Consider the following 19,310-nt stretch of genomic DNA (forward strand, 5'->3'; position numbering starts at 1 on the left):
AAGCATGAATCGTTTCTTCATGCTATCGATAAACGAAAGGGTCTTACAGAGGGTCTTTGTTCGTATCTCCTTTTATTTCAAAACATTCGTGATTTAGAGACGTAACCAAATAGCAACTTTGGCCCTCATCATCTCGAAGCTGTTTACAATCGGACCGACCGAACGATGTTTGTATACACAAGATGGGTCTGCAAAACCTTCGCGTTCTTTAGATACGGCCCAAGGATGTATATCCTTCGCTCGCGGCCACTAAGTACGGTCAGGCCATAAATTCATGACACGGTTCAAGGGTCTATGACAATCGACCTTTCGACAGCGTCGAATTACCAAAACACTCGGTTTTTCCCAAGTTATGCATCGCCCCACTCTTCCTTCCAACCAGGCTCTTAGCCTGAGCCTGTGGAAGGGAGTTTGAACAATTAAGGGCATGCTGATTGGAAAATGCAAGTTTTCCCTAACCAATCCGGAGAGCTTCCTTTCTCGTCGCAACGAGCGACACATACCTCTCCTACACCTAAGGCCAACCTCTCAGCCACGAGGAGCCTATAACCACCTAAGGCCAACCTCTCAGCCATGGGGAGCCTATGACCTCGAGTTAATTCTGAAAAGTCGTCGAGCTTCAAATACAGTTCATATACGATCTTCGGACGAGCAACACCACAGGTCTCATCCGAACCTTACAACTTCGCGTTGAGTCTGGAAGTCTAGCTTACAAAAAGTCCATACAAGATCTTGAACCCGTGACACTTACAGTCAATTATACCGAGAGTCAAATCGCCTTGCACACGGCAAGGCGAATACAATACGGATCACTCGGATCCGCGCGCGTCTAAGGCAGGACCTGTCGGAATAGCCTTACTGACGAGTCCTCCGACAGGTTCGGGACGAAACGCGATTCCTTTCCTGTTCCAATCCAGTCTTCCGTATCCGTTGAAATAGTTGCCCAAGATTAAGTTGGCGGGCAACAAACGCGAAAGTACGTCGCGAACATGTCCCGCTGACTTCCTGTGCTTCAGGTTCTACGTTTTCATTATTTCCCCCTTTGGGAATAGTTTCTCGTGCGATATAAAAAATTGCCGGATGTGAGCTTACGATGACTGACGTAATCTGCAATTACGGAATCACTTATGCAGACATACGGGTTAGGTGACAGATCGATACGGTTGCGCGACGATAATATACATGAGCGATATACGACTTTACGATAGGGAACATCTTTTCGCAATTACCGTTCGATGCTCGTGAACTGTATTTTTTCCTCGCATTTCTCCGGATCGATATTCGATACTTACGGAAATGCATGGTTGTCTATAATTGTCATAATTAAATATTCGCGTCAAGTGTTCGTTACCGACACGAATTTAACAAAGCGAATATCTACACCAAAGTGATGTTACGTATAGCATTATCAAGCCAACATAAGCTAGTGGTACGACAGCACTTTGTTTGTCCACACTTTGTTGTTTTGACCTCGGCTATAAATACAATTTTAGCCCTATGGAAGTATTCCTATTAAAATGGTGGGCCACAGGACGATCGACTTAATTGGACAACATCTTTCATACTGAAATGCCCCGTGAATGACATGATCATTATTATAAAAATATATTAAAATATGTTCCTTATCGACAAAATTTTTCAAATGAATTGTCACGTTCGACAAGAAAGAACTAGCATTTTTTACATGTAAACGTACACACATGTCATATACGACCAAGATTAGCTACGGATATACAGGGTGTGCCAAAAAAATGTATACACAGTTTGAATGATTATAACTTCAGTTTTTATTCACATATAATTAATATTTAAATAGCAAAAGAATCTACGTTATGTTATAAATTTACGAGGTAGAGGGAATAAAGGAATACCTGTAAGTTTACAAACAACACTTCATATTATATGTCGGATATAACGGAGTTTCTCCTTCGTTTGTTCTGTCACTCGAGTTCTCCATCGGGAAGTATACTCAATAATTTACACACTCTTATCATCCAGCAAACGTCAGCCGCACAAGGTTTTATTAGATGAACAGCAAGAACCAGTGTCGTCTTCGACTGTCTATTACAAAGTGTCCCTTCGTCGCTCCCTCTCTCTCTCGGCAAACCGATCTACCCGCCGCGCTCCCCTCTCAGGAGCCCAGCCATACTCGGCCGCGTGCCGAGGAAAACAAAACAAAACGAAAGGTACCCCATGGGTAAATTCTCCCATTTCTTATAATGGGCAAAAAACAAAACTGCGTAATTAGAAATTCTTCGGCCTTCGACATCTCCGACACGGCCATTCTGACAAATCACACGTCCTCGTGTGTATGTAAGCAATCCTGGTCTAGATTTAATCCTGGGTTGTTTTGATCTTTCAAGATATCTAAACAAAAGAAAATTTTGTACTAACAAATTCGAAATTTCAATGAGAATAATAAAGTAACAGTGTATATTCATTCGTTTAAGTATCAAAATATCGTATGCACACTATCACTCAAAAGAGTCACCAGAATCCTTACATCACTCCAAGTCAGTCAAATACCAATCTCCTTTAAAGAGACTCAGGCCTCGCCGCATCACTAGCCGCGCATCGCGCTCTGTTCAATTTTCCTAGAAAATTGCAGTTCCGACTACGACAGTGCATGCAGTGCGGCCAACACTCAATAGAGTCACTAAGACTCCCAGGTCACTCCAAGTCGACCATATTCATCACTCAATAGAGTCACCAAAACTCCCAGGTCACTCCAAGTCGACCAATTAACAGTCTCCTTTAATGAGACTCGGGCCTCCATTATATCGCCAGCCGCGCACCGCGCCCTGATCAATTCCACAATGAAATTGCAGTTACGGCTACGACCAACGCATGTAGTACAGCTAAACTGCCATGCCCATTTAAATATCAACTGTAGTGCCTTCACCGGCACTCTCAACAACTCGTTCATCACTGGACAAATCTAACTCTGGAGGAAGCCCACTCTGCGGCATCCCTCGAATACGATCGTGTGCATACTTGTATGTTCTGTTACCAGTCAAAGATTTAAGGAGGTAACGGTCGCCTTCCAGCAACTCTTGAATTTTAAATGGACCCCTATACTTCGCATCTAACTTATTTTGATTACGTTCGTGATTCTCAATTAGAACAAGATCTCCAACTTTAAATTTAACTACTTTTGCCTTGTTAAAATCAAATCGCGATTTTTCATAAATCGATGCTTTCTTAATGTTCTGAACCGCCTGCTCTCTTATTCTCAGAATATCGACCTCAGTTTCAGTATCGTCAACAGTCAATAAATTTAACGGTCTTGCTAGTTTTCCAATCATGAGTTCAAGAGGGCTAGCCCTGGTTACCCGATGTATCGTACAATTCAACGCCAATTGTACGTCCTCAAGGGCGTTTTGCCATGATCGTTCAGAAGTCTCTACAGAAGTTAACATTCCTTTCAAGGTTCCCATTATACGCTCCACCTGACCGTTCGGACGACAAGAACCAGTAGCTATTAAATGGAGATTTATGCCATGAGATTCACAAAATGTTCTGAAATCTTTACTTGCAAAACAGCGCCCTTGATCAGCAATTACTCGAGAAGATGTTCCGAAGAGGGATATGCCGGATTTTAAAGCTTTGATTACATTGACAGCGTCGATATTCAAAGTATGATACAAGAGAACAAATTTTGTAAATCCGTCTATAAGAACTATCACATATTCCTTAATATCGCTCTTGCCGCTAAGTTTACCGGTAATGTCAATGTGTACCGTGTGCCAGGGTGAACTAGTCTTTGGAATGGGATAAAGTTCTACCTGTGTGCGACCCGAATAAGACTTCGAGAGTTTACGAGTAATGCAATTATCCACGAATTTTCGGACATACTTGGACATGGTATCAAACCAATAATACTCGTAAACTTTATCCAGCGTCTTTTCCCAACCGAGGTGCATGATCGACTCATGCACGTGATTAATCACGGACCACCGATATGCTCGCGGTACAACAGGAAGGGAACGTGTACGATTATGTTTTTGAATATTACGATACAAAATACCTGAACGTATTTCATAAGTTTTGGCAAGATCAAGAAAAAGTTGACCGTCTTTCAATTTTGAAATAATAGATTGAATTTCCTCATCCTGTAATTGTTCCGCATGTAACCAATTGGCAGACAAAGTGGCTAAATTTACACGCTTCTGTTCAACCTTCTGAAAATTCGGTGTTAAGGAATTTGAAAGAGGATTTCGCGAGAGAAAATCAACATGAGCCATACGTTTACCCTCTCTATAGAGGATATCAAAATCGAAAGCTTGTAAAAAGGCCCACCATCGATGTACCCGTGGTGTTAAATCAACTTCATTCCGTTAGTCGGAAGTTTATTCAGTTAGTTCCGAAGTCGTTATTAACTGTTGCGTGACGTTTCACCAATAATCCACTGACGCGAGCGCATTCGTAGGAGAAAATTCAGGAGTGGGGGTGAAGGGGTGGGGTCTAGGAACCGATATAGGAGGTTGTCTCCAAAAGAGATAAAAGCAAGGTAGGGTAATACGAAGTGGTCAGCGGTGGGGGAACTTGCGCACTGGTAGTGGTGGTCGTGAAGCGACGGCGGGGAAGAAGTTGCCCAGGCCTGTCAAAAATGTTTGCCCTGCTAATTGTCGACCCGGTACATTTCTAACGGAAAGGTCTCTATTCCGCGACGGGACAACTCGCATACGGAAATAGACTGTATCCTGCAACAAGTTATTTTGCAATTTGAATTAGTACATCGTGCTATGAAAGAAATGAAATAATATTGACAAGCGTGAAGACGATACTTACTAACGGACTTACTACTCATCGCTTAATTAGAAATCATTGAAGAGATGACAATATCATGAAGTAAGACACCGTCGTCTTCACCAACTGAAAAGCAGGGTTCAATAAGGCAACATACAGTCACACAACAGCGTATTGATGATTTCTCTGCAAATACTAATGTATTGTTTCAAATTTAATATCGTAAAGAAAAATAAAATATAGTAAAATTAATTCAAGTACTTATTCGTTTATAAAATTCCTTTGTTCGGAGTTTTATTAATCCGGTGTCAGTGCGTATTGGTATTTACAGCGTGCTTTCGATTCTTATTACATTTTTTCCACATTCATTAATTTTTGCAGAAATATTGCCACTGCGCTCTTGTGGAACACACTGTATATGCTCGACGCATTGATTACACTGTCCAACACCAAAAAAATTTTGCAATACCTGTTGGGTGATTCTTGTACACTTTGTCATCCTAAAACCGAATCTGAAAGTAGAATTGCTCCATCACGCAACGTTTTCGAAAAATTTTGGTTTTTGTAAAAATGCCCAATTTTGATACGAAACGACGTGTTATGCAAAAACTAAACAGGCGAGAAAGTTCAAATTTGAGTCAAGAGATAGAGGGTACTCTCCTCTACATATTCATGTATTCAATTATATTTTTATGTACTTCCTAATAGTTGTAAATGGTTGTTCAAGTTTGAAAATGTGCCGACGCGGGAACATTGTACGCTCTATTTTTGTATTTATGTGAAAAATCCTTTATCTAGCAGGAATTTACTATACAGGAATGCATTCTACAGACATTTCTGGTAAAGAAACCATTCACGAAAAGTATTTGGTTCCCTTAATGTACGAGAAGGTTCAGAAAATATTAATTGACAGCGTGTGCGCGACGCGTTCGCGCCAGACGGCCATTGCAGCTTTTTCTCGACTCGCCAGGGCCGTCGCTATGCGTAGTCGACGTTGGTACTACTCCAGTATGTCTTTGCTTACTATTTACATACATTTTTTTTTGTCTTTTTGGGTGCCAGTCATTACAAAAGATTATAAAAATACGAGTAATATTCACATTTCATTGTGGAAATGCTTAATAAAGAAAATTGACCGCAGCAATGCGGTGACTGGAAAATTTTATTTTCAGTAATTGTTGTCTTATCTTTATAATTGTAATACCAATGGACATTCAAGATTCTTCCGATTAAAGTAACTCCAAACACTATGTAAATGGGACTATTTTTATCGATTTTATTGATCGAAGTACATAATTAATTAATTAATTAACTATATTAAATCGATAAAATGTCGCGGAAGTGTATAAATGAGCCGGACTGTTTTTGTTATATTCATGACGAAATTATTTTAAAATCAAAACAAGGAATGCAATTCCAGCATTAATCTTTCATCAAGATATTTCAACAATGGAAAAACGTTACAAAGGAAAAGACTTATGTGCGATGCTTGCTGATTACTGCTGGACACTTATTATTGAAAATCGGGATACCAGGAACAAGCGTCAAGCAAGGCGGAAACATTTTTTATTTGTTTACATCAGAAATAGGTAAGTTTCTGTATTCAATTTTCTTTATTAAGCATTTCCACAATGAAATGTGAATATAACTCGTATTTTTATCATTTTGTGTAACGATTGGCATCCAAAAAGACAAATAAACAAGGTATTTAATTAAGCATAGTAAGCAAAGACATACTTGAGTGGTACCAACGTCGTCTACGCATAGCGACGGCCCTGGCGAGTCGAGAAAATATTGCTGTCACGTAATAATCAAAAAGAAAATATAAAAAAAACTTTATTGCTCAACCGGAGTTGAGTACCACTGAGTTAGTTACAAAGATTATTACAATGATTGAAATACACGGAGAACGTACGTAGGCGATACTAAAACAAAACTGAACGCTCGTGCCCTGGGGCGGCGGCCTCTTATACCGTCGGAGACAACTGACCGCTGAGGATATTTGATCCCTTCTTATCAACAGGACTTCTCCGAAGGTGGTGCCGTGTGCAACGAAGGTGTTGCCGTGTGCAACGAAGGTGTTGCCGTGTGCAACGGGTCATAATCAGGTGTGGTCCCTGTCACACTGCAATGGCCATCTGGCGCGAACGCGTCGCGCACACGCTGTCAATTAACATTTTCTGAACCTTCTCGTACATTAAGGGAACCAAATACTTTTCGTGAATGGTTTCTTTACCAGAAATGTCTGTAGAATGCACTCCTGTATAGTAAATTCCTGCTAGATAAAGGATTTTTCATATAAATACAAAAATAGAGCGTACAAAGTACCCGCGTCGGCACATTTTTAAACTTTAACAACCATTTACAACTATTAGGAAGTACATAAAAATATAATTGACTATATGAATATGTAGAGGAGAGTCCCCTCTATCTCTTGACTCAAATTTGAACTTTCTCGCCTGTTTAGTTTTTGCGTAACACGTCGTTTTGTATCAAAATCGGGGATTTTTACAGAAACCAAAATTTTTCGAAACCGTTGCGTGATGGAGCAATTCTACTTTCAGATTCGATTTTAGGATGATAAAGTGTATAAGAATCACCCAACAGGTATTGCAAAACTCGAAAAAAGTTTAATTTTGTTGGACAGTGTTATTAATAATTACGTACCCCTGAGAAACCTTCCACCGACGCATTATAAAAACCATAAAGGTCGAATATAAGCGGCTCGCTGCACTTTATCAAGATAATCAGTAGATTCTTCTGCATGGAGATTGATCTGTTGTACCACGGAGTAGAGTATCTGTAACATGAGTAAAATTGATCGTCGTGTTTAATGAACCGGTCCCAGCACCGTTCATTTTCATTCATTAGTCGCTGCTTGAACACATACTCTGCGACAAAACTATAAGGTTGCAGAACTATAAAAATCTACCGTGGTTCTCGTTGATATTCAGACGCACCTTTTGAACCAGTGAATTCCTAACATTAATTCTGGGATTATTGGCATTTTCCCGTCAAAATCTGCAGGATTATATAAAAAACAGTTGAAAATTTGTGGGTTGCCAAGGTGAAGTTTAACCTAGAACTATAGAAATCTACCGTGACTCTCGCCGTCTTACAATAATGTCGCAGGGTGTAGTCTACCGACAACAATCAGAAATCTTCCGAGCTTACATGAGTGTAGACAAATTATCCGAATAGTCCAGGAGTTGTTGCACCACATAGTTTACATAGAACATGTACACTAACTGGGAGATGGAAAACAAAAAAGACAGTGCCATCTCCGCTATATCGTGTGTCTCGTATAGAGCGTTGGATAGCTGAAAAGAAAGTCATATATTTCGATGAATTCGTGACAATAACGTTTATGTCCTAATCGGTGAAAGGTCAGATCGACGTACACGAAAGAGATTTATTGCCAATGCGATAACGGCGACCACCAGGAGAACGGCATACGAGAATGAGAGTGTCGACTTCGAGTACAACAGGAAGCTTTATGAACAAAAGAAACGACGAGAGAACGTTAATATTGCCAAAATCGAGAGGTTCCGTTGAACCCGTGCAAAAGGAGAGACATTCTTTATTTGAAAGTTCAAAGTATCTTTGCACAGACTCAAATGTTTTTGGCCGATGACGTTTTACCTTGGGTTTTTCTGTGAGTATTACATGATACGACGAATACTAACGTTCTTGCCTGATTGTGGTGGTTAACTGCGGTTGCTAAGCACTCCTTTCTATAAGCTTCCATAAGCTTCTCCGACATATGGGACGGTCTCTCGAAAATCCCTTTTTCGATGTAGTAACTGGAAATCATAACATGCAGCGTCCAGGATTCGGATTATCGTGAAATTGTTTTTGAAAATTCCTTAAGCAACAGGAACAATAGAATACAATCTCATTCGGGTACACTTTCGAAGTGAAGCTGAACAATTTCAAACGGTTTAGAAGTATACGAGAGAATGAAAGAAACTAGAATATTTTGAGTCGCGTGTTTTTTTTCTGACAATTCCTGAAGAGAGTTGTTCGTTTCTAATAACACGATGATGCATCGCGACATGGTCGTACACCGGTCTGTGTTGAAAAATTTGAGATGGAAAAGTTAATAGTGAAATACACTTTATCCAAATATAAGATTACATATCTAGATGAAAACTGACAATAGAACCTTAACCAGTTAGCTGTTGCGACCTCTTTGAAAAATGTGTACCTAAGTTGCGTCGCAAAAATTAATCGCTGTTTGAATTATAGCTGTTTTGACGAGTATACTCGTCATGACACAAAATATTGCCATTTCTTCATGACGAGTATACTCGTCAAACACAGTTAACTAGTTAAATATCAGCTTTGTAGCTGAAAATAAATGTACAATAAATCTGTAGACTACAATAGTATTTCTTGATCTAAAAGCTTGGCAAAATTTGTATTCTAAAATCGGTCATAAAAGTGTCGACGATTAACAATGCTACGTTTGCAAGAGTGCATCGAGTACTGTTCGTGCCTCGCAAGAAGTCTCGCGGGACGGCACAAGGGCAAAGGGGGCGTCCGCTCGCACCGCCTGTCCGCGCCGTCGACGCTCCAGTAGGCCAATGCTTAGGCTTCGACGTCACGCTCTGCATAGTACGTGCAACCGCTTTAGCCAATAGAGCAACCGGAGGCGTGTCCCTTCCACTCTAACCAATCAGCCCCGCATTCCTTTCGCGAGACTTCTTGCGCAGCACGCACAGTAGGTTAATCTTTTCTTACCTGGCGAGTTCGTACAATCCGATAGTGTGCTGCACCCACATAATGAACACGGACTCGGTAGCTACATATATAGTTCCCATAATGAAGAACGTTATGTTTTGATGCATTATTATGAGAAAGAAATATTTCTCTTCGTCGATCAAATAGTCCGTCATAAACGGGAAAGGATCTGTTAGATTCCAGTTCGGGGGTGCTATTACGAGCAGAATAGAGGATGTGGTGCGGAACACCACCAGGAGTAGTGCTGATGGATAAATAAATACTGCAACATACACATGATCGTGACATAAAACAATGGCTTCTATCGGTCTCCTTCGCGACGCAGTAATGCATTGATAAAGCGCTCGAGCATCTGTTTATGCAACAGTTATGCGATCTTTCCAATTCCGAATTTTCCAAAACCGTACAAGGATTGTTTATTTTGTAAATTCAATTAAATGAAGTTTGAAGATTATCAACGAGGTGAAGCGACACACTGCGATCGCTTATTGTCAAAAGTGACGTGGCGATGTTTTGCGACTCGCTCGTCGAGCTTCACACAGAATTGGAAGTGGACGGGATCGAGTAATTTTCGCAACACCGCTGTATTTCCTTACCCGCATAAATAATCCCTTGCTCCCTCCCCAGGATGGCCCGCCTCCGTAAAATGTCGATCATATCTTGGTGCGATGTTTTCCACCTATTCTTTACGTTGTCCATTATGATCCTAATCTGTATTCGCAATCACCTGTATTTGTCCGATCCGATTCGATCTGGGTTAATTTAATTAGAAATCGTTTGGCACTCACAGGACCCATCTTCATCATGAAAGCGTTGAACTTCACTAGAGAGCCCAGGGTCATCAATGCGAGAGGTAGGCACTGTAGCGCCATAACCAAATCAACGTCGTCGTGCGCGATAGGCGTGATCTGAAAGGACCGCATTTTCATTTTGCATTACCGTCAATTTCGTCCATCCGATTGAGTTATTGATCCCTCGATTCGAAGCGGAAGCGAGAGAGCTTTGAACGAGTTTTGACGTACTCGTGACGATTTTTCGTTCATCGTTCGTCGACCGAACGAATTGGCATGATCGGTAATACGTGACACGGGACTGTTATACACACTAACGTTAGATTCAGTTTAAGTGGCTGTACCTGCACGATTATATAAACTGTACAAACTATATTCACGACGATTGTTTGCATTCGACGAAAGTGCACGTTGACGTACGGCCAGAGCCCTAGGATCGTCATCAGACGTCTGCTCAACGTGTAATACGTGTCAACGGCGTCCATCCCGGAGGATGGTTGAAACGCGACTCGCTAACTTCCTGTGCTTCAGGTTCTACGTTTTCATTATTTCCCCCTTTGGGAATAGTTTTTCGTGCGATATAAAAAATTGCCGGATGTGAGCTTACGATGACTGACGTAATCCGCAATTACCGAATCATTTATGCACGTGCACGGGCTGGGCGACAGAGATCGATATGATTCCACGACGACAATGTATACATGACAATTTTGATAATCATACGGTTCTACAAGAGGAAACATATTTTTACAATTACCGTTCGATTCTCGTGTACTGTATTTTTTCCACGCGTTTCTCCGGATCGATGTTCCTGGAAAATCTTCAGTCTTTCGTAGTACGTTGGACGTGAAACAAGCAGATTTGAGTTCCCGTGGACAGACGAACATAGGCGTTTCGATAGTCGATGACAACGTTCTAAGTATCATGGGTACAGAGTGCAATGTACATCGTCGATGATTCTAGTCGTTCTGTCAACTAATTTCTCGGGACAATTATCTTGAACGACGGTGTGTCTGTGTCCACGATGAGAGTGGTAATGTTAATATCGCCAGGCTATTGTGTCGTGTTTAAAGACGAGTTACGAGTTAGTGATCATGCAACGAAATATTACGAAGACAACGGTTTTAGTTTTCAACGAGATTGTTCCACGACGATTATGTATACATGACAATTGTGACAATGACATGACGAGTACATCTCTTTTTATTTTACGTTAGGTGCTCGTGTGCTCTATTTTTTCCCTCCTATTTCTCCGACTCGATACTTGTGTTGGCCCTTCGTTGGCCATGACCGATGGCCCACTTGCATAAAAAGGCGACCAATATCGCAATCAAGGCCCACCAAAATGCCAACTATAAATGTTACTAGGGGATCGTAAAGTCAAGCATATGTAGGGAAGCCGCTTTTTAGGGCCAAAAGTCGATTTTTCAAGATTGAGATATTAAAAAAATTTTTTTGCAACAAACTAAAAACTCTTCCAAGCTACTAAATCCAAATTATTATTCATTTCAGATTATTTTGTCCTAAAATATATCATTCTGAAGACAAAATCGTGAAATTCAGATTAAGCAAAATGCTGAAACAGGATCGCACATCCTTATATGTATTTTATCATACGTAAATTATACATATAAAATACTTCTTAAATAATTTATCATGTTATACGCAAATGTAATTTCTTAATGAAAATATATTGGAAACATCTTTGTTCTGCAAATTCTACCACCGGCTAAAGTGTAAAAATATTTTTAAAAATATGGTCGTATTCTACGATTCTTCCTGTTTGAAATTCCGTTTTTTAATTCGCGGAGCATCAAAAATTGCAAATATTGAGTACTTGAAACTGTTATAAAAATATATTAGATTGGAGGGAAAGTTCTGCCGTATTTAAAAAAAAAAACATTTGAATCAATTTATAAAAATACGTGTTTAATATTATTCAATGATATAATTTCCATTATTTGTAAGGACTTGTTGCCATCTTTCAGGTAATCTGTCCATTCTTGTTTCCCAATGACTCAATAGCAACATGTGTTTTTGATTTACAAGAAAAATTACCTGCTTATTTAAAATACGACAGAAGTTTCGAAAAATATAACAATAGATACTATTTTTATTAAGAAATTCCCGTGTGATTAATTCCATGATATTCGACGTAAGCTGTGGGTTATAGGAGTGGGCTAAGATATTAAACTGTTACCGCTCACTACTACGCGATTGTAGGGGGTGACAAGACGCCATTTCGTATGGGTTCGAAGTGGTGACATTGTATTGATGCGAAGCTTAGAAGAAGGTTCCCCGGCAGGACTGCGGTGACGTATCTAGATACGAATGCGCGGCCGATTGGTTCAGAGTGGAAGAGGCAGGCTTCGTTTCACACGCATTCTCGGCTGAATTCGAAATATTGGCTGCAGCGGTCACACATATTGTGTAGCGTGACGGCCTTCGGCCTCAAAAATTGGGCCAATAGCCGCGGCAGAGATGGGGATAGGCATACCTACGATAGACTCGGTTTGTTTAGGTACCGTCCCCCGGCGCTGCTCTGTATGGAGCGGTTTATGACAGATCATTACTATTGAGCTGGAAGTCGGCACAGTCGAACAACATCTGTTTACTGTAAAGTAATTTGTAGACCCCGACCTCTTCGACGAATGTACAAATGCTACACCCGAGAAATTTAAAAAACGGTGTCCACGAGGAAGTCTGAAATGTTCTAGTTAACAGCTTTTAAAATAAATAATGACGAATTGTTTCACCGCACAGATTGTCAGATGATATTCTTTCTTTTTCGTTAGCATAGTAATAAATTGTTATTTTGTGTGTTATAACGTTTAAATTCCTTAACAAGGTATTCCCCATCTATTACCAGGAGGAACTCTGAAAAGTTCTGGTTAACAGCTTTTTAAATAAATAATGACGAATTTTTTCACCGCACAGATTTTTATAAAAAATAGGGATCACCTCGATTTTTTAAATATTACTATATATTTCTGAGTTCATAATATTATAGTTGGTGTCGAAACGAATAACCTTAATAATCTTGAAATAACGCTAAAATACTTTTGGCTACAAAAAGCGAGTTTCCAGACCATAGTGCGGCGCACTAGATCGACCAAACCTAGTTTTGACTTTTTCGGACATTCTCGCCGAGAATGTCCTTCTGTCGAGGCGATACGGAGGCGATCCCATGCTGTGCTGTTGTCGGTAGGTGTGCGCACTCCCAAGGAGGCCTATGAAGAAAGTCAAAACGGCGACGGCAGTGCGGTGCTGGTCAGGCGGCGGTACGGTCTAGTGTGCAACGGCCTTTATTCCTTCACCGGTGAGGGCTGTTACAGAAGATCCTCCTCCCTCAAGTCAAATCAACGAATGGGGATGATTCTTCCCCCGAAAACGGGCCCATGGCCAAAAAATCGCGTCACCACCGAAGTGACGAGCAAGCGGGCCTCGGAGCAGAGCATCAGAATCAGCAAAATCAGCATCCGAGCTACAAATAAAAAATTCGAGTCGAACAATCGTGCTGTACAGTATTCACCGCTACTATTCAATGAATCCCATAATCAGTCACCCAAGGTTAATTCGGCCGGTGACAGGGTATTGTTAAGTTTGGTAATAAACTTTATTTAAACAAAACGCGCGCACCAATTTTCTCGTGAAAACGAAGACGCCCTTCTTTCCACTCCCGTAGCATATTTCTTCCATGAAATGTACATCACATGTAAAATGTACATCGAATTTAACAATATACTAATAGCGCTAATAGTAGTACAGTGTTTGCTCTATATATGTCCCAAACGCCTTGCCGATAAATGTCCCAGAACTATCTCCACTGTCGCGGGGTATTCCCCGTGGGGGGCCGGGAGACCTCGGTCCAAAGGATGAATGGATCAAAGATTAGTATCTCCTGGCCGATATATGTTCGTGGCTAGACCCGCGTTTCGGAAATACATCGAGTAAACACTGTATACTAAATAATGCTCATGTATTGAAATAATATTATAGATCGTTATATCGATTGATGGATTAAGTTACAGAAATTGAGAGTGTTGGAATTTATTTCATAAACAGAACAAAATGAATCTGTTATTTCTTTAGAAGGAAGGATCGTTTGAATCGGCTTTTGATATACATTGTATCTGCAGTTAATATACATTGTATGTTGTCCCCGGCATGGGACCCTCGATCCTCTGATGTTCATATTGAACTGTTGCTCCTCTGTTTCGTTTTCTTGTTTCATTCGCGACGTTTCTCTCAAACCGTAAAGACGTGTCTGACGACGTGCTATTAGAGAATTTGTTGAAATATAATTTCTATTCCGTGTCCTATAAAAGAGTGTGCTTTCTTTATATATATACCCATATCCCATTAGAGAGGATATTTTTTTAACGTGACAATAAGAAAAAATTGTATTATCCTCTAATTATTTGAAAAATAGCTGTTTTCAGACTTTTGTATGTGGTATCAATAAATGCTTTCACATTTTCAATTCTCAGAGCTATTTATATTGTATACAAAACGGAAGAACTGTTGCACATAATATACAATAGAACTGTATGGTTTCGTGTCAACTTTCTTTCAGATTGTAATAATGAAACATCATGCTGTTACGATAATTCGTCTGGTTTACTTCATTTCGTTCTTGTGCACCATGATGATACTGTTCACCAAGTACCTCATCGTGATATTTCTTCAAGACATAGTGAGTTGTACATGTATAGTAAAACAAAATTAAAATATTATAATTAGCCAACATTTTTCGGGTTGATCCATTCATTCTGTTTTGATTTTGTCGATGAAAAATTGATGAAAACATGTTCAGGATTCAAACTGTGGAATTCGGTGCCTATTGTCTAACTGGCGACCGCTATTTCATACGGTTTTTGTCGCGTATGTCAACACGCGGCAAGAGCGCGTGTCGCCGTTGCTCGACACCGCGTAGCAACCGTTTCAATTCTCATTGGCCGAATTTCACAGCTTGAATCCTTCAAATTGAGACAAACAAGGTTCGTCCGATGTGCGAGCTCCAATCACGGTGCTCCATATTCGACGGTCTTTGTTATTTAAGGCATCTGCGTATGCCTTCTCGCTCTCTTAACGTTCTGAACGCTCATCAATCGCAAGGTATCGCTCTAACACGCTTGCTCGTCTGTCCGCTCTCGTCTCGATAAGTGGAGATTCTCATCTCTCGCGCTCTGAGACTCTCGCGATTTCGCATTATTCGGTAGCAGTATTCTCGCGATCTCCCGCGCCGCGTTACGTGCACTCTGCTTCGCGCCAAGATTTCCGGCGTCCGCGTAGAAGATTTCCGTCTCGCGGCGGCACGCGTTTCGTGCCGCTCAAGATTTCCTCTTCGCGATCCGACGACAGAAGTTTGCACGCGCAAGATCTCCGTCCGTTCGTCGGCTCGCGACTCTCGTTCGCGCGTTCTCTCTCGCGCTCGCGAGTGCCTCGCACCTCGTGCGTCGTACAACCAGAAGCAACCGAGTGAATAAAGTGCAATTTTTCCGAAATGACAAAAGGTTTGATTCTCCTGTCTCTCCTTGCCTCCTCGCGCGCTCATTTCTGACTGGTCCAGGCCCCCAGGCGACTCCGACCTTCGGTCGACGCCAAACAAAACATAACAGAAATGTTTGGCGAGGACAACGGAAAATGAAAATATTTCACAATGTTGCATACTTCGAATTTTTGTTCATTCTTTTAGTTGAAAAAATTGCTGGTTAACATAGCTCGATGTTATGGTTCGACGGACCAAGAAGAAATTCGGATTTTTGAAAAATTCGGCAACGACCAGAAACGTGAAGTCATCATTTTCATATGTAAGGTATAGGATGTTATTTCACTTTCAGTGCTGTATATTCTTTGCTTGTTTTGCCAATTAGTCGAAAACAATTTAGACTGCCAAAGAATGTTATTTCTAAATTATTCCTCCTTTTATCCAAATTTCAAGGTGGTTAGTATTTTTTTTTTCGTTGAACATCCTATATGTTTTCTTCGAGATTCTTGTAAAGCATAAAAAGACGAAACCAAGGACTACAATGGCCATACTGTTTCGATCATTCAATCTCGAAATATTCATGTCTGAATAAACTAAATAAAACTAAAAACTTACTTTTCACGAATATCTCGAGATTGAATGACCGTAATGGTATGGTTATTATACTCGTTGGAATCGTCTTCTCATGCTCTACAAGACTATCGAAGAGAACACATTTACAAACATAAGATTTCATTTGAACAAAATAGGAACAAAGTTCGGAGAGTTCGTCAAACAGAAAAATCATTAAGTCATGAACTATAATCATTTCAGGTCTCGCCGTTGTGACAGTGGTTACTTGTCAGTTAGCTTTACTGTCGCCGGCATTGTTGAACATAGTGGTACCGTTGAACTATTCCCGTTCAATACGTTTCATGCTAGTGATAGAGTTCAAACAAGGAGACGACAACTTCTTTCTAGTATATGTCTATTTCACTATTGCCTGCGTGACTTTGATGTTAATCATATCGACAAGCGACTGTATAATGAGCATAATGTTGCATTACCATTCAGCAGTCTATGAAACAATAAGGTACTCAAAATTATCTCAGAACGTAAACTCGAAGAAAAGAAGACGTCGGAACTATTTCATTATCGATTTATTTATTGTCAATTTGAGCAAATGAAAAAGACCCGTTTGAAAGGGATGGAGCTTTAAAATACTGAAAAATGCGAACGTACGGCAAACCGATTATCAAAATTACACCGATGAAATTGCTATGCCTGTTTGCTAATTGTAGCATTAACCATTGGGTTGAAATAAATGTCTGCCTGTACAGTTACCGAACAAACGTAGCGATCAACGAGTGGCTGAACCCAAAGAATGTAGCTTTCGAGAAAGATCATCGCCTGTATCAGCAAATTTTCGAAGTGATGGAACTCTATCAGAACATTCAGAGGTACTGCGATTGCTTAACGCTATTCGCAAATCTGGATCGAAGAGTAACGCAATTTTTACTGTTCAAGTGACTTTGAACGCATCATGCCGGTTATAACGATGCCGTACTTCATTATTGTTATGATGTTGACTTTCTCTTTGTGCATTTATACATTCCAAGTAAGTACTTTGCTATTCTTCAAACAATTATATTTTCGCTCGCCTACTTACTGCTGAATGCTAAACAATTCTGCTGCAATTATAACAATCACTTATCGGTTCTATGAGTTTCACATTTCTTGATAAAAAAATTTCGATCCTGCCGCATGGATGCAACAGGTTATTTCTCTATTTTCTCACGTGATTACGTAGTGTGTGAATTTTATTTATTTATATGCGAGGTGCCTGAATTAACTAGGATCACTTAAATATTTGGCATGTTTAGCGTTGTACAAAGAAGTTTAGTAAAGATAAAGTTATACATTCAGAATGTATCTTCTCAACTTTCTACGAGATTTCAAGATTATGGGATCTTTTTTATAGGACACCCCGTATGTTCTCTTCGATATTCTTCTAGAGCATGCAAAGACGAGTCCGACGACTACCATCATCATACCATTACGGTCATTCAATCTCGAGATATTCGTGTCTGAAAGGTACAGGATTGATCCTTTCAGACACGAATATCTCGAGATTGGATGATCGTCATCGTATGATGATGGTAGTCGTTGGATTCGTCTTTCTGTTCTGTACAAGAATATCGAACAGAACATATAGGGTGTCGTACGAAAAAATACCAACAACCTTGAAATATCGTTAATATTCGGGGTTCTGGTTACAAATTATAAACTCGAAGAACTTAACAACAAACTCTCTTTGTATGACAGGCTGTCGAGCTTCTCCACACCATAGAACATCTGAATATGTCTCTTGTAAGTGTGTTGACGGGCCTAGTCCAATTTGCCTACGCCTATCGAGAAAACAGTATGAGTCAGATGTATATTGACAATTCCTTGAACGTGTTCCACGAACTGTGAGTACACTTTCTCAGATCCTCTGGTCCGGTAGTCTGGAAATCTTCTGAAATATTTGTCGTCACCTCAGATGTCAAACCCCATGGTATAGATTGCCACTTAAGGTGCAAAAGTTGTTGCTTCTTGCATTACAAAGAACATCGAAGGGCTGTGTTCCTGTGTTGTGTGGCCTTTTTCTTCCGTCGAGAAAGGGTTTCGCTTGGGTAATACATTTGAATCCTTTTAACCTGAATAATAATTTAAAACACACTAATGGAGGTATTAATAAATTGACAAATACATTACTGGAAATATGCAGTTCCAGGAAAGTAATATCTCGAATTTATTACCATTCGTTTTATTTCCCTTGTTTAGGATTAAGCATAGAGGTAATTCCGTTCGAAGCATCGATGTCGAGCGATACGCCGCGCCCGTGTTTTTTTCGATTCCCGGTATCGCGCTCGTGACGCATGATCACGTGACTACCGAGGACCACCGTTAATCGCTCGCATTACCTCGTCGATCTCAGATTCGTCCTACCAACCGACTGATTAACACGCTTTGTATCGCGCCCAGTTCTTGTAACTCTCTTTGTTTAACCATTCGGGATCGACCATATTCTCGACTCGATTGCGCGCCCGCTTTAGTTCACGCGATTCCAAATTAATAAGTCACGGTTGTGCATCCACGTGCGAAGTCTCTATAATATTTCTTTCGATTCCCTCCTTCTGCTCGCGCTTCCCGCACCCATTCCCAATCCGGACTCCCTTCTGTGTTTGCCCCCGATCCTCTCGTTTTTTCCATACAGCCCACTCCTCACAATTTCGTTCCGGGGTCCCAAACATCCCTTTCTTTTTCTTTGTCATAGTGTATTTATAAATCACCCTGAGAGTTTGAACGTACACTCTGTTTAAAACTATTAATTTCAGATGCTCAACACAGCTTTTTCGTACTTCACTGTGATGTACTCGCTCCGGTATAATTCTGAATCTTGAAATATATCGAACTGGATAATGTAGAAACGAATTGCTTCCCGAAGAAGGACCTGCAAATGTTAGAATGGCTTAGTTAGTGTTGTGATGGCACTGTTACTGGTTAATGAGAAT

The 19,310-nt window shown here is 40.4% G+C and overlaps 2 protein-coding genes across 2 annotated transcripts in view; one reads left to right on the forward strand and one right to left on the reverse strand.

Moving 5' to 3' along the window:
• Positions 1-19,310, reverse strand: part of Veli (L27 and PDZ_signaling domain-containing protein veli) — a 198,207-nt gene that overhangs the window by 38,366 nt on the left and 140,531 nt on the right. The gene's annotated exons all lie outside the window — the stretch shown is intronic.
• On the forward strand, positions 11,208-18,585 carry LOC143353807 (uncharacterized). The gene is made up of 14 exons (XM_076787412.1): positions 11,208-11,225; positions 11,336-11,441; positions 11,501-11,657; positions 11,828-11,886; positions 13,294-13,636; positions 14,774-14,786; positions 14,860-14,979; positions 15,982-16,096; positions 16,588-16,846; positions 17,094-17,213; positions 17,281-17,371; positions 18,079-18,224; positions 18,296-18,533; positions 18,580-18,585. Exons 1-14 carry the CDS (start codon positions 11,208-11,210, stop codon positions 18,583-18,585), a joined length of 1,791 nt encoding a protein of 596 aa, XP_076643527.1.

This window comes from Halictus rubicundus, chromosome 4 (assembly GCF_050948215.1).
Source record: "Halictus rubicundus isolate RS-2024b chromosome 4, iyHalRubi1_principal, whole genome shotgun sequence".
Taxonomy (NCBI): Eukaryota; Metazoa; Arthropoda; class Insecta; order Hymenoptera; family Halictidae; genus Halictus; species Halictus rubicundus.

What these genes read in the sequence shown, in the direction of transcription:
- LOC143353807 (XM_076787412.1), top strand. An exon ending in CTCTATCAGAACATTCAGAG is followed by an intron (nt 17,214 to 17,280) that starts GTACTGCGATTG and finishes TTACTGTTCAAG; the next exon opens with TGACTTTGAACGCATCATGC. An exon ending in TGTGCATTTATACATTCCAA is followed by an intron (nt 17,372 to 18,078) that starts GTAAGTACTTTG and finishes TTTGTATGACAG; the next exon opens with GCTGTCGAGCTTCTCCACAC.